This window comes from Phragmites australis, chromosome 22 (assembly GCF_958298935.1).
Source record: "Phragmites australis chromosome 22, lpPhrAust1.1, whole genome shotgun sequence".
Classification (NCBI taxonomy): domain Eukaryota; kingdom Viridiplantae; phylum Streptophyta; class Magnoliopsida; order Poales; family Poaceae; genus Phragmites; species Phragmites australis.
The window spans coordinates 19,814,382-19,829,025 of record NC_084942.1 but is presented as its reverse complement, the minus strand read 5'-3'; the positions used below and the strand labels follow the sequence as shown (position 1 = coordinate 19,829,025).

Genomic DNA, 14,644 nt, shown 5'->3' with positions numbered 1-14,644 from the left:
CTCACACGCGAACTCCCTTACCACCTCAGTTATCACATCGTTGTGCTAGAAACCAGATATTTTATCCTTTTAACCTTCGTTGCCGATGGTCATAGGTGACGGGTCATAACTGTGACCCGTCACTAATGACTATTTTTGTCAAATTATTGATGACTGAATTGTTTGATACTAAATTATTTGAATTGTTTATTACTGAATTATTGATTTACATATTAAAAAATTCTTCATCCAAAGTTATACAAATATTTTATGAATTTTTGTATATCTTATGCCAACAATCGCAATTTGATAGGTGAAACGGAGTACCTTCAGTAAAATAGATATAATTTTTACATACAAACTCCGATTTTAACGTTTTTTTTACTCTACGGATATCTATGGAAAAAATTGCATACGTCAGTTTTGCTAAATTTTTCGATGCCAAATTCGGCTTAGAAGATTGAGTTCTTGCACCATAAAGTTTCTGCAATATTTTTGAAACGCACATTTGTGTCCATAGCCGTCATCCCCTTACATCAAAATGAGAAGAAATGTATAATAGTTCCTATTCTAGTGCTATTGAGGTGAGAAAAAATAAGATCTAAATAAAAGAAAAATAAGGTTAACGATGATGGAGACTGCACAAAAAATTATATGGATAGGGTTATTGTAGGTAGAGGTAGTTCTGTATTGGAACCGGTTGTGATGTCTTGACTTTCCTGGCCGGCCCGCTTGGGAACACATCGCAGACGGTTGGTGCTAAGATCGATGACCATTCATGGTTTGTATGACGACCCACACGCCATCATCTCCCTATAAATAGAGCCATGCAATTCTTGTCTCGGCAGTCGATCAATCCAAGCCATTTCACTGTGTTTTGAAAGAAAGCCAGACGCCATGGGAAGCAAGGGTCTTGAGAGTGTGATCATGTGTTTACTCATACTGGGGCTAGTCCTGGAACAGGTCCAAGTAGAGGGCAAGAGTTGCTGCAAGAGCACCTTCGCAAGACACTGCTACAACTTCTGCCGTCGCAAGGGTCCCCCGGTACTCTGTGCAAAAGTATGTGGTTGCAAAATCATCCGTGGTAACAAATGCCCACCTGACTACCCTAAACTGAACCTTCTCCCCGACTCCGGTAAAGAGAAACTCACTTTTTCCATCTTGTTTATTATTTCTCGCAAACAAGAAAGTATTTACATACTAGCTATTTGTTTTGGCAGGTGAACCAGATACCATTGAGTACTGCAACCTGGGATGCAGGTCTTCCGTGTGTGACAACATGAACAATGGTAAATTCATCTAGCTAGATTAATTTTAATTGTTTGCCGCCAAACTAAAAATGTTTGTTCTTAACACCTACTGTACTATTTTGGCACCAGGTCATGGCGGCGAAGAGATGAAAATCGACGTGGAACGCTGCGGTGATGCATGTGACAGTTTCTGCAACGGGGACGCTGGCATCGCATCCGTTGCTGCCTAATAATGCATGTGCATGCACTGAGATTCCTTGTCGAAGGCCAAGGTCATCACGCGATGAATATGTTCGACAAAATTGGATCTCATCGATCGTATCCAAGCCTGTGTGTCATCTTTATTTATGTATGTGTGTGTGTGTGTTTTCCTTTCTTTGTTCTAATAAAGGTCATCACGATGGATGCCATGTTCCTGCCCTGATGTGCTCATCTTGATCTTTGATCGAGATATATATGTTTACCCTTGGCCAATTAATATAAAAACTACAAGTACATACTTTGTGTTTTTTGTCAGTTTTCTAATTTGTTTATTTTAGATTTGTGTTGCTTTTTAAGTTTCTATTTTGTTTTCTGAATTTAATGGTCTAATTTTGGATCGTTTGTTCGATGTGGAATTGAAGCGTGTATAAATGGGGTAACAAATTCTTTTGAACTTTCAACTTCTGGGGCATCACATTCTAACCGCTAAAGTCTTCCTGAAAATTCTTTCAAATCAGCACAGAACTACAATTGAATTGCAATGGGCAAATCTTGAGTGTTTTGTGACAATGCCAGTGGCATGAAGCTTCGATGACATCCTGTTTTTCTCATTTTCAATCGGCAATTCGCTGCCGTTATGTGGGGTACAATGGAGCACAATACTAGTCTGATTTTTCTGATGGGTTTTCCCTTCGGGAAATATTCTTCCGATATTTTTGCCACGACTAATTAAACAAATGTGGGTTACTAGAAAAGGTGAACTATATATGTTTGTGATTTCCGGTTATTTGCACACCAAAATTGAATAAAAAGGGGCGCTAATTATGCCTCTGTATATGTGGTCCAAATTGTTAACTTTAGGACCATGCTTGTTAGATGATATGTGCCTAAAGGGCTATATGTACCGTACAAAGACTCAAGAACCAGAAAGACTCGACTCTTAAATACTGTGAAATAACGAAACATTCGGGTATCATCATCATACACTCGGGTGCTACACTCTTTTCCCTTTCTCACCCGCATTCTAGCTAAAAGCGCACGAAGAATTAAATAGCCTTGAGTTTGAAAGTGCCAAAGGAACAGGCTACTACAATTTTTTTGAAATAGATGATCTATTCCTTATTCACCTAATATTCATCAAAAATATACAAATGAAAATATAAATTTTAGAAAAATAAAACGAGAAAGAAAGCACTAAGGCACTATAACTCCACAGGTAGAATGTGAATCATAGGCTCTATTAAGATTATTACATGTGTCTTTGAGCATAAAAATTTAAAACTTAAATAAAGAACAAAGCAAACAGACAGTCACCGACAGAAACAACTCTCTAAGTTGATAGTCTAGACACAAGGGGATTAAAGACTCTCTCAAATATATGAGTATATTAACGTTTGTGCATCTAGCACCAAGAAAAATAACTTCCCAAAGTTGAAAATCTCAACTCAAAGACAAAAACAAAAATCAATAAGAAAATCACAACTGAAAAAGAAAAACTTGTAAACTTGCAAGAGAACTATAAAGAGAGACTAGAAGGTAGGGAATTCAATAAACTTCATTACTTAAACAGATCAGTCCTATTTTAGTGGATTACAAGGATTTTTCTCTTAAAAACTCTCACATATTACATTGACTAACCACTCATCTTTCTCTGCTCTAAAACTCTAGCATTAAGCTCTCAAATTGGTGACACAAAAAGCTCAAGTGGTTGGTTCCAACTCTCTCATAGCATTATCCTTCTATTTATAAGCCTAGAAAACTTGACCCTTAAGTTTTCTAGCTTGTTACCAAAATACTCTTATCTTATAATACACTCTTACCTACCACTGAGGGTATTTTTGTTCATTTCTTGCTCCGTCCATAAAACGGTCGTGGTGCCTTCACGACTTAGCTTTGCCTCGACGCAAGCTTCGCGATGGTAGCCATATACTCCTCTAATCCTCCCACGGTTTTGAGACCTAATCGTGAAACCCTCTGCACGCTTCTCAAAGTGTGACTCGCCGCTTACTTACACCTTAAGGAAGTGCTCTGATGTTGACATGTGTACTCTGTCTTGTGATACTGACCGCCGGAAAGTCTCTCCCACTCCTGATCCCTCAGACCGCCTTATCACTTGCACCGGCATCCCTTTCGCTTGACTTTGTCAACACGCCGTCTGAATCCTCCATTTCATGCTTTGCTTGACCTCCATGTGTACAGCTAGGACCACTCTTGACTCTGCCCAACCTCCTTGATCATCGGCACCAAGAACCCGCTTAGCCCCGATCACCCGCCGTCGACGCCAAGTTGCATCTGTCACCTGCACACCATGAGACAAACGAACATATTTCTCTAACTCTAACTCTAGTTAGTCCAATCAAAATGCTCAAACTAAGCTCAAGCAATTCAAAACTCGACAAACCAAACTGACGATTAGTTTTTTGCCGGTTCTATAACTGGCACTAATAGTTAGTGACTATCAGTACCGAGTAATCAGTGGTGGTTCAAAACCCGTCATTGATGGCGATTTGAACCACCACTTATGATATGTTCTGTAGTGGTGATAAAACTTTACAATCTACAACGTTCTCTATAGTTGTTCAGTTAAAGTTGACTCTATAAAATACTAAGAGTTCATGTAAGAGAAGATGGTAGTTTTGGTATTTTAGTTTGTCTTTAATCAGTTCCGGCCATATCATGTATGTTGTCATTGTGCGGATGCTAACTCGCTTGCTCTTTTAAGCAACCAAAAGAAATTGATGTTATATGTGTGAACCAATGGTTTGAGTTGACTGCATAAAAAATAAAAGCTTCTTTATGATACCAAGTCTTATTACCCGTTTATTTTAGTTTGTCTTTTATCATATCTGTTATCATATTGGTGAGAGTAGAGCATATGTTTCAAAATGTTGTCATTAGGTGATGAGATCATACCCTTTTTACATGTTTTGTACTTCTAGAGTATGTAACCCCACCATATATTATACTACTAAAACAACCTTGTTATACTCCTTTATCACTTTGGGTATGCTCCATTAGTGATTATAAGATCTTCCAAAATGAGTTACACAAAAAAAATCCATTCTTATGTACTTTTTTTGACGATATACCCCTTTTATATGTATAAAAGGGCATATAGCCGAAAAATATACATGGTAATTAATTTTTTTCATTCGATTAATTTTGGAGTATCTTATAATTATTAGTGTAGTATTTCCGGTGTTAAATCAAGTACAATACATACATATAGGAGGTATATGCGGCGTGGGAGTACATACTCATATGAGTACACATATATGGGAAGTTATGTCGGACCCTTGGTTCTGCATCTCATCGTATACATGCATTTAACAGCAAAGAACAAACTTGCTAGCTGCATTTAGCTCAAATTTTTGGCTGAATCAAGCCTATTAGCTCTACCTTTCTTCTCATTTACGCAGAATTCAACCCGTGAATTAGCTAATAGCAATTAATCATAAATCGGCTAGCATTTTTATCAAGTTGTAATTTTGTATCCTAAAACAACCAACTGTTCAACTTTAAAACATTCTCCTTTCCCTCGGAGATGTAACTAAATGCCTAAATTATTAGACAATACAAGACTTAAAGTATTACACGTGTCATCATAGTGATTGGTGTGCGAATCAACACATATTAAAACATAGATTTAGCATAGATAAGCTCAATTGCGTCCGTACTTTCATGAAATATACCTAACAATACAGATTTTTTTATTTGGTCGTGGCTGAAGTCTTGTCCTTTCTTCCATTTGCTGAGACGGGGCTATCTTAACCTTTCTAGTTGTCGGAACATTCGAGGTCAGTTCGGAACATCCGATAAAAAGTACATCGAAACATCTGATGAATAGTATTAAAATATTTAATTGGAATTTTTTTATATCTTGTTAGAATTGAATAATCTTTGTCACTAGAATTGTAACATTCATATTTATTTAGAGTGATTGTACACTATACTACGTAAAAAATGAATAAAGATGACGGGTCATAATCGTCATGGGTAACAGGTCCCGCACCTATCATCCCGAACGCGTCACTGATGACATATAATAAGTGACAGGTAAGGACCTGTCACCAATAAGGTCATTGGTGACAGGTCACAATTTATGACTTGTTTGTGACTCGTCACTTATGACTGATATACGGGTTTTGCGCTTTTTAGATGCGAAAAAATATCAAAAAAATATTTTTCACCCAAACCAATCCAACTCAGGCCTATCTTCACTCGCCACATGTCTCTACCTATTTTTCAGGCTGCTTTTAGAATATGCGTTACGTGGGAATCGAACTCGCGACAGCCCCTCGCGCGCGTAGCTGCCTAATCACCTCAACCTCGCGTGCGTCCTGAAGGGACTCAAATAAAATATTCTTTTAACTATTTTTCCGATGGTCATAAGTGACGGGTCATAACTGTGACTTGTCATTATTACAAGTCATAAGTGATAGGTCACAGTTATGACCTGTCACCAATGTTAATTTTACAATAGACATAACAACCAGTTGACTCAGAGTGCCTTCGGTTAAATGACCATAATTTTTACATACGGACTCCGATTTCGACGTTTTTTTTGACTCTATGGACATCTACAGAAAAAGTTACATCCGTTTCTCCCCGACTTTGTCGGGTTCGGCGAATTTTTTGAGACCTAAAACTGCTTGGAAGATTAAGTTCTCACCTCTGAAAGTTTCTACACCGTTTTCGGAACGAGCGTTTGTGTCCATATTCGTTACCCCTTACATCAAACTTGAGCAAAAATATACAATGGTTCATATTCTAGTGTTTTTGAAGTGAGAAAAATAAGAAAAATAAATAAAAAATTTTGCAATGTTTGGATCATTTTCTGTATTTCTGAATAACGTCATTAGTGATGAGTCATAACTTGACCCGTCACTTATGACAGGCCTATAAGACCCGTCACCGATGAGTTAGTCATTGGTGACGAGTCAAAACTTGAACCGTCACCAATGACTGGCCTACGATGACCTATGAGTGATGAGTCGTCATTGGTGACGGGTCAAGTTTTCACCCATCACCAATGACTGGTATTAGTGATGGGTCACAACTACGAACCGTCACTTATGTAGTGTCTTCTTTATCTGTTTTTCACGTAGTGCTAGTTTAGTCTAGCATATTTAGGTTTCTCACTTGTGAAAAATCTGTTAGCTTATTTCCGCTATAAATTTAGACTAACAATTAAAAAGGGAACGAAGTATTAAAAACACCTATTCACCATATCTAGATAACATCATTATCACTTCACTGTCACACTTGCACCACCTTACGCTTCCTTGTATATAAATCATGTGTGACTAAGTCGTGCATTACATTGTAGCTAGGCAACCGAAACAAGGTACTATTATTTAATTATATTGACCAATGGTTAGAGTTGACTGTATAAAATGGAAGTCCTTTATGTAAGATAACAAGGACATGGGATAAAGAAATGTTGTCATTAGGTAAATGACTACATGCATGCTATCATCTTGGTTATGCACGTCCTCATATTCATCACTCGACCAGCAAAGCAAATGAAGGTTGCAGGTCAAACACGAATTGAAACTAGCTAGCAACGAATACGTGCAACCAGTATTTTGGACCTAAAACAACGTTTATTACAACTCAAGCAAATAGAAAAAAGAAGAGAATGGCTAAGAGCCACAAGTTTAGCATCTAGAATCATTGGGAGCAATTGGCTAAATTCTTAGACAACATAAATTATTACACTTGTCTTTGTGAATCGACATGCTTATTTAAACATATAGTTAGCCGGCGTAAAACCAAATTAATTATATCAAGATGTGACAGTCTCTTTTGTTTAATTCTGCCTACCTAAGGAATACACATGGATGAACTGTTTGAATAGATCAAGGAAGGAACATCGTCATTTTTTTAAGCTAAGAACATGGTAAATATTTCAGGATGAGATGCGCTTGACACACTAAGAGCTTCGATATTACAAAACGATACGCTTGACAGACTAATAGCATTTATATGTGAGATTATCAAAGCTACCAACTAGATACTAGAGGACTTCAGTATAAACCAACTATCCATTATATTGCAAACAGACTCTGCTAAGATATAACGTATAGATAAAACACTATTTAGAAATTAAGTCAATAGTAATGATCGTTTGCTACATTTTGGTTGAGCTATTGTTTTATATTGGTCTATTTGACTTTACTGAAATGATGTGTTTTTTTCTTAGAAACAATTAATTTGTAACCCCTTGTAGAGGTACAGATGCCACTTCCTTATTCGAGCGGCTGTCGTTTGTTTGTCCATATGGTTATATCGCAATGACATTATTATTTTTAAGTTGCAATGATAATGTTTTTGACAAGAGAAAGATTTCCAATCCCTTGCAGGTTATTTTTATGTCTACCGATAAGATTTATCAAAGGATGTGGGTTGTAGTGCAACCGCCTGATGATAATTTTGAGGAGTCAATCCCTATGGATATGTAACCAAACTTTCGAATTCCTAGCAAATGAATGCACCGAAAAATACAATTTATATACCTAGTTGTCGTAAAGCAATTGCCAATTCATCCATTGGCATCGATGATTCTAAGTCTTAGCTGCTGTTACTAAAGTATTGTCAGTTTGCACTGTAAGATATGATCAAAAGTCAACAACAGGCAGCCTACCATACATGCACCACCTTACTTCACTTTATATAAACCATGCATCATCACTATATGGAAAAAGCTTAAAAATGACGGGTCATTATTGTTATGGATGATGGGTGCCGCACCCGTCACTTCGAACGTGTCACTGATGATTAGTCATAAGTGACGGGTAAGGACCCGTCACTAATAAGGTTATTGGTGACGGGTCAAAATTATGACCGTCACTTACTACAAGTCATAAGTGATGGATTTGTGACCTAACACTTATGACTGATTTACGTTTTTCGTGTTTTTTAACAGAAAAAAGCAAAAAATATTATTTCACTCGAGCCATCCCAACATATACCTAGCACCATTGACCACGGGTCACTTCTATTTTTTTAGCACTATTTTCTATCTTTGTGTCAAGCAGGAATCAAACCCGCCACCTCTTCTCACACGCGTGTGTTACCATCTCAGCTATCATTTGTTTGTGATGGACATTAGATATTTTATCCTTTTACCTTCTTTGCCGAAGGTCATAAGTGATGGGTCATAATCATGACCCGTCACTTATAAAGGTTATAGGTGATGAGTCGTAATCTTGACCCGTCACTAATGACTGATTTTTTATTTTATATATATAATTTGTATTAATATTTACATATAAAATATGTATTAATATTTACATATAAATTTGATAGGTGAATGTTTATAATTTACCTATAAAATTGTATTAATATTTTATGAATTTTTGAATATCTCATACAAACGATCGTAATTTGATAGGTGCCTCGGAGTATGTACGATAAAATAGGCATAACTTTTCCATACGAACTCGGATTTTAAATTTTTTTGACTCTACGGACATCTACAGAAAAAGTTGCATCCGTTTCTCCCTCACTTCATTAGGTTCGGTGAATTTTTCTAGACTAAAAACAGCTTGAAAGATTGAGTTCTCGCCCCCTGGAGTTTCTACATCATTTTTGGAACACGCGTTTGTGTCCATAGTCGCCATCTCTTACATCAAACTTGAGTAGAAATTATACTTATTTCCTATTAATGCTTCTTAAGTAATAAAAAATAAGAAAAAATAAAAGAAAAATAAAAAATATTAGTGAACTAAGTATCTATAACTATTATCATTAATGATGGGTGACAACATGACTCGTCACTAATGTCAGTCATAAGTGACAGGTACAACTTAACCCGTCACTTATGAGTGCCCAAGGTGACTCATCACTTATTATTTGTCATAAGTGACGGGTCACCTTGCACCAGTTATAAGTGACGGGTTAAATGATCCGTCACTTATTACTTATCATAAATGACGGGCCACCTAGCACCACTCATAAGTGACAATTCATGTTATGACACGTCACTATTATCATAACTCGTCACTAATTTTATGTCTTATTTGTCTGTTTTTCACGTAGTGAATTGAGTGTTATATGTAGCATGTATTGTATCATCCGATGATAATTAAGATCGACCATTTACCTGCTCATACATAATAATGTAATTTATTTGCCGTAAGGTACAACTACCTAGTATGTGTCATCTCACGATCTACAAAACTTTACAATCTGCAACGTTCTCTAGAGTTGTTAAATTAAAGTGGACTCTATAAAATAGTAATAGTTCATGTAAGAGAAGATACTAATTTTGTTATTTAATTTATCTTTAATCAGTTCTGGCCATATCATGTATGTTGTCATTGTGCAGATGCTAACTCGCTAGCTTTTTTATGCAACCAAAAGAAATTGTTTTATCTGTGTGAACCAATGGTTTGATTTGACTGCATAAAAAACAAAAGTTTCTTCATGATACCAAGTCTTATTACCTATTTATTTTAGTTTGTCTTTTGTCATATTTTTGTCATCTTGGTGAGGCTAGACCATATGTTTCAAAATGTTGTCATTAGGAGATGAGATCATACCTTTTTTACATGTTTTGTACTTCTAGGAGTACATAACCCCACCATCTATTATACGACTAAAGCAACCCATTATACTCCTTTATCACTTTGGGTCTACTCCATTAGTCATTATAAGATCTTCCAAAATGAGTTTCACAAAAAATTTCCATTCTTATGTACCTTTTTTCACAATATACCCCTTTTATATGTATAAAAGGGCATATATCCAAAAAAGATACATGGTAATTAAAAAAATTTCATTCGATTTTTGGAGTATCTTATAATTATTAATGTAGTATCTCCGGTGTTAAATCAAGTACAATACATACGTATAGGAGGTATATGTGGCGTGGGAGTGCATACTCACATAAGTACACATATGGGATGTTATGTCGGACCCTTGGTTATGCATCTCATCATATACATGCATTGAACAGCAAAGAACAAACTTGCTAGATGCATTTAGCCCAAATTTTTGGCAGAATTGAGCCTATTAGCTCTACCTTTTTTCTCATTTTATGCATAATTTAACCCATGCATTAGCTAGTAGAAATTAAACATAAATCGGTCGGTATTTTTGTCAAATTGTAATTTTGTATCCTATATCAACCATCTGGTTCAACTTTAAAACATTCTCCTTCACATTGACGTTGTTTTTTTTTTTTGGTTGCAATGACAATGTTTTTGACAGCAGAAAGATTTCCAATCATTTGCAGTTTATTTTTATGTCTACCAATTGGATGTGATCTTTGTTCCTCACAGTGCGGGAGCATCGGGATACAGTGGTCCAGCTAGCCAGTACTATGGAGGTTATAGTCCTGGAGCTATTCACACCGCATAGATGGCGGCTTAGTAATAGGCTTTGTGCTGCTTGAGAACAATATTATGTGATGAAAGTGCAGCTAAAAATTACAACCTTTTTTAGAAAATTATTAATTACTATCAATTGACTTAATTAGTTAATAAAAATATCACAAATATCACAATACATAGAACTCATACGTAGCTTTTTACAACAGTCTACAATACATAGACTTTTTCTTTCTTTTGATTAATTTACTTTCCTAGCATATTGGGGACTGTACAACCCTAGCATACAAATTTTGCATCAATTTTTTTCCATTTTCATATTATTATTGCTAATCTAGACTGGATAAAATTTAGCTAATAAATGTAGGGTTTAGTTTAGGGTAAGTACTTGCAGTGCTTAGGGAGGAGGATAGGGGCGACGGCACTCAACGAGGAGGACAACGATGGCACAGAGGATAGCTAGCTCAAGGAGGTGTAGGACGGTGTAGAGACATCAGGATGAGGAGGAACATGATGGCTACGGAGGGGGGAGGGCGCGAGGGGAGGGGACGAGAAAGGGTGGGCCTCGTGGTGGCAGCGCTCAATCAGGGATGAGGAGGGACCGGTGGAGGCGTGTGCCGATGTCAGGGTCAACTGCAGTGTCGGCTTAGGAACGGTGGCATTAGGCTCAAGCGCATGGGCTCGAAGATGTGTCACTACGTGAAAAAAGGTTATGGGTGACGGATGGTAACCGTCATTAGCGACAAGTCCCGTACCCATCACCCCGAACTCGTCACTGATGTACCATCATAGATTACAGGTAAAGATCCATCACCAATAAGGTCAGAGGTGACGAGTCACAACTTGACCCGTCATCAATAAAGGTCATAGTTGAAGGGTCATAACAGTGACCCATCACTTATGACTGAACATAAGGGACAAATCATAACATCACTTATGACTAATAAGTGTTTTTTTGCATTTTTTAGACAAAAAAGTCTATATATATATATATATACACACACCTAAGCTGCCCCAACACAGGGGCACACAAGCGACGTCTTTTTTTCAAACTATTTTTAGTCTTTGTGTTCCGTGAGAATCGAACCTGCGACCTCCCCTCGCACGCGAACTCCCTTACCACCTCAGTTATCACATCGTTGTGCTAGAAACCAGATATTTTATCCTTTTAACCTTCGTTGTCGAAGGTCATAGGTGACGAGTCATAACCGTGACTTGTCACTTATGACCCGTGACTTGTCATTTATGACGTCACTTATGACTTGTCATAAGTGACAAGTTACGGTTATGACCCGTCACTAATGACTATTTTTATCGAATTGTTGATGACTGAATTGTTTGATACTGAATTATTTGAATTGTTTATTACTGGATTATTGATTTACATATTAAAAAAATCTTCATCCAAAGTTATACAAATATTTTATGAATTTTTGTATATCTTATGCCAACAATCGCAATTTAATAGGTGAAACGGAGTACCTTCGGTAAAATAGGCATAACTTTTACATACAGACTCCGATTTTGACATTTGTTTTTACTCTACGGACATCTATGGAAAAATTGCATACGTCGGTTTTGCTAACTTTTTCGAGGTCAAATTCGGCTTGGAAGATTGAGTTCTTGCACCATAAAGTTTCTGCAACATTTTTGAAACCCACATTTGTGTCATAGCCGTCATCCTCTTACATCAAAATGAGAAGAAATGTATAATAGTTTCTATTCTAGTGCTGTTGAGGTGAGAAAAAATTAAGATAAAAATAAAAGAAAAATAAGGTTAACGATGATGGAGACTGCACCAAAAATTATATGGATAGGGTTATTGTAGGTAGAGGTAGTTCTGTACTGGAACGGGTTGTGATGTCTTGACTTTCCTGGCCGGCCCGCTTGGGAACACATCGCAGACGGTTGGTGCTAAGAACGATGACCATTCATGGTTTGTATGAAGACCCACACGCCATCATCTCCCTATAAATAGAGCCATGCAATTCTTGTCTCGGCAGTCGATCAATCCAAGCCATTTCACTGTGTTTTGAAAGAAAGCCAGACGCCATGGGAAGCAAGGGTCTTGAGAGTGTGATCATGTGTTTACTCGTACTGGGGCTAGTCCTGGAACAGGTCCAAGTAGAGGGCAAGAGTTGCTGCAAGAGCACCTTCGCAAGAAACTGCTACAACATCTGCCGTGTCAAGGTTCCCCGGGTAGTCTGTGCAAAAGTATGTGGTTGCAAAATCATCCGTGGTAACAAATGCCCACGTGGCTACCCTAAACTGAACCTTCTCCCCGACTCCGGTAAAGAGAAACTCACTTTTTCCATCTTGTTTATTATTTCTCGCAAACAAGAAAGTATTTACATACTAGCTATTTGTTTTGGCAGGTGAACCAGATACCATTGAGTACTGCAACCTGGGATGCAGGTCTTCCGTGTGTGACAACATGAACAATGGTAAATTCATCTAGCTAGATTAATTTTAATTGTTTGCCGGCAAACTAAAAATGTTTGCTCTTAACACCTACTGTACTATTTTGGCACCAGGTCATGGCGGCGAAGAGATGAAAATCGACGTGGAACGCTGCGGTGATGCATGTGACAGTTTCTGCAACGGGGACGCTGGCATCGCATCCGTTGCTGCCTAATAATGCATGTGCATGCACTGGGATTCCTTGTCGAAGGCCAAGGTCATCACGCGATGAATATGTTCGACAAAATTGGATCTCATTGATCGTATCCAAGCCTGTGTGTCATCTTTATTTATGTATGTGTGTGTTTTTCCTTTCTTTGTTCCAATAAAGGTCATCACGATGGATGCCATGTTCCTGCCCTGATGTGCTCATCTTGATCTTTGATCGAGATATATATGTTTACCCTTGGCCAATTAATATAAAAACTACAAGTACATACTTTGTGTTTTTTGTCAGTTTTCTAATTTGTTTATTTTAGGTTTGTGTTGCTTTTTAAGTTTCTATTTTTGTTTTCTGAATTTAATGGTTTAATTTTGGATCGTATATTCGATGTGGAATTGAAGCGTGTATAAATGGGGTAACAAATTCTTTTGAACTTTCAACTTCTGGGGCATCACATTCTAACCCCTAAAGTCTTCCTGAAAATTCTTTCAAATCAGCGCACGAACTACAATTGAATTGCAATGGGCAACTCTTGAGTGTTTTGTGACAATGCCAGTGGCATGAAGCTTCGATGACATCCTGTTTTTCTCATTTTCAATCGGCAATTCGCTGCCGTTATGTGTGGTACAATGGAGCACAATACTAGTCAGATTTTTCTGATGGGTTTTCCCTTCGGGAAATATTCTTCCGATATTTTTGGCACGACGCATTAAACAAATGTGGGTTCCTAGAAAAGGTGAATTGTATATGTTAGTGGTTTTCGGTTATTTGTACACCAAAATTGAATAAAAAGGGGCGCTAATTATGCCTCTGTATATGTGGTCCAAATTGTTAACTTTAGGACCATGCTTGTTAGATGATATGTGCCTAAAGGGCTATATATACCGTACAAAGACTCAAGAACCAGAAAGACTCGACTCTTAAATACTGTGAAATAACGAAACATTCGGGTATCATCATCATACACTCGGGTGCTACACTCTTTACCCTTTAACACCCGCATTCTAGCTAAAAGCGCACGAAGAATTAAATAGCCTTGAGTTTGAAAGTGCCAAAGGAACAGGCTACTACAAAATATGAAGTCCAAGGCTCGAAATCGTCATCTTAGTATGCAGCCTTGAAACTTTTTGTAAATGTAGAGAAAAAACTCTTCAACAAACAATACCTCAAACCTTCGGAAAGTGTCCTTCAGCTCTTTACATAACTTCCGTTTGGAATGTTGACACCAATAAGAGTGAAGATGTGTCAAGTCAGGC

General features: G+C 37.4%; 2 protein-coding genes across 2 annotated transcripts; both read left to right on the top strand.

Moving 5' to 3' along the window:
* The first annotated feature begins 816 nt into the window (after nucleotides 1-816).
* On the top strand, nucleotides 817-1,726 carry LOC133904790 (purothionin A-1-like). The gene is made up of 3 exons (XM_062346342.1): nucleotides 817-1,114; nucleotides 1,200-1,268; nucleotides 1,359-1,726. The coding sequence occupies exons 1-3, from the start codon at nucleotides 877-879 to the stop codon at nucleotides 1,457-1,459; spliced, it is 408 nt and encodes a 135-aa protein (XP_062202326.1). The 5' UTR covers nucleotides 817-876; the 3' UTR covers nucleotides 1,460-1,726.
* Nucleotides 1,727-12,776: 11,050 nt separating this feature from the next.
* On the top strand, nucleotides 12,777-13,660 carry LOC133904792 (alpha-2-purothionin-like). The gene is made up of 3 exons (XM_062346343.1): nucleotides 12,777-13,055; nucleotides 13,141-13,209; nucleotides 13,300-13,660. Exons 1-3 carry the CDS (start codon nucleotides 12,818-12,820, stop codon nucleotides 13,398-13,400), a joined length of 408 nt encoding a protein of 135 aa, XP_062202327.1. The 5' UTR covers nucleotides 12,777-12,817; the 3' UTR covers nucleotides 13,401-13,660.
* Nucleotides 13,661-14,644: the final 984 nt, after the last annotated feature.

Excerpts from the sequence above, each read along its gene's own strand:
- LOC133904790 (XM_062346342.1), top strand. The coding sequence starts at position 877 with ATGGGAAGCAAGGGTCTTGAGAGTGTGATCATGTGTTTACTCATACTG. Across the intron at positions 1,115-1,199 it reads GAACCTTCTCCCCGACTCCG|GTGAACCAGATACCATTGAG; the intron begins GTAAAGAGAAAC and ends TTGTTTTGGCAG. Across the intron at positions 1,269-1,358 it reads GTGTGACAACATGAACAATG|GTCATGGCGGCGAAGAGATG; the intron begins GTAAATTCATCT and ends TTTTGGCACCAG.
- LOC133904792 (XM_062346343.1), top strand. The coding sequence starts at position 12,818 with ATGGGAAGCAAGGGTCTTGAGAGTGTGATCATGTGTTTACTCGTACTG. Across the intron at positions 13,056-13,140 it reads GAACCTTCTCCCCGACTCCG|GTGAACCAGATACCATTGAG; the intron begins GTAAAGAGAAAC and ends TTGTTTTGGCAG. Across the intron at positions 13,210-13,299 it reads GTGTGACAACATGAACAATG|GTCATGGCGGCGAAGAGATG; the intron begins GTAAATTCATCT and ends TTTTGGCACCAG.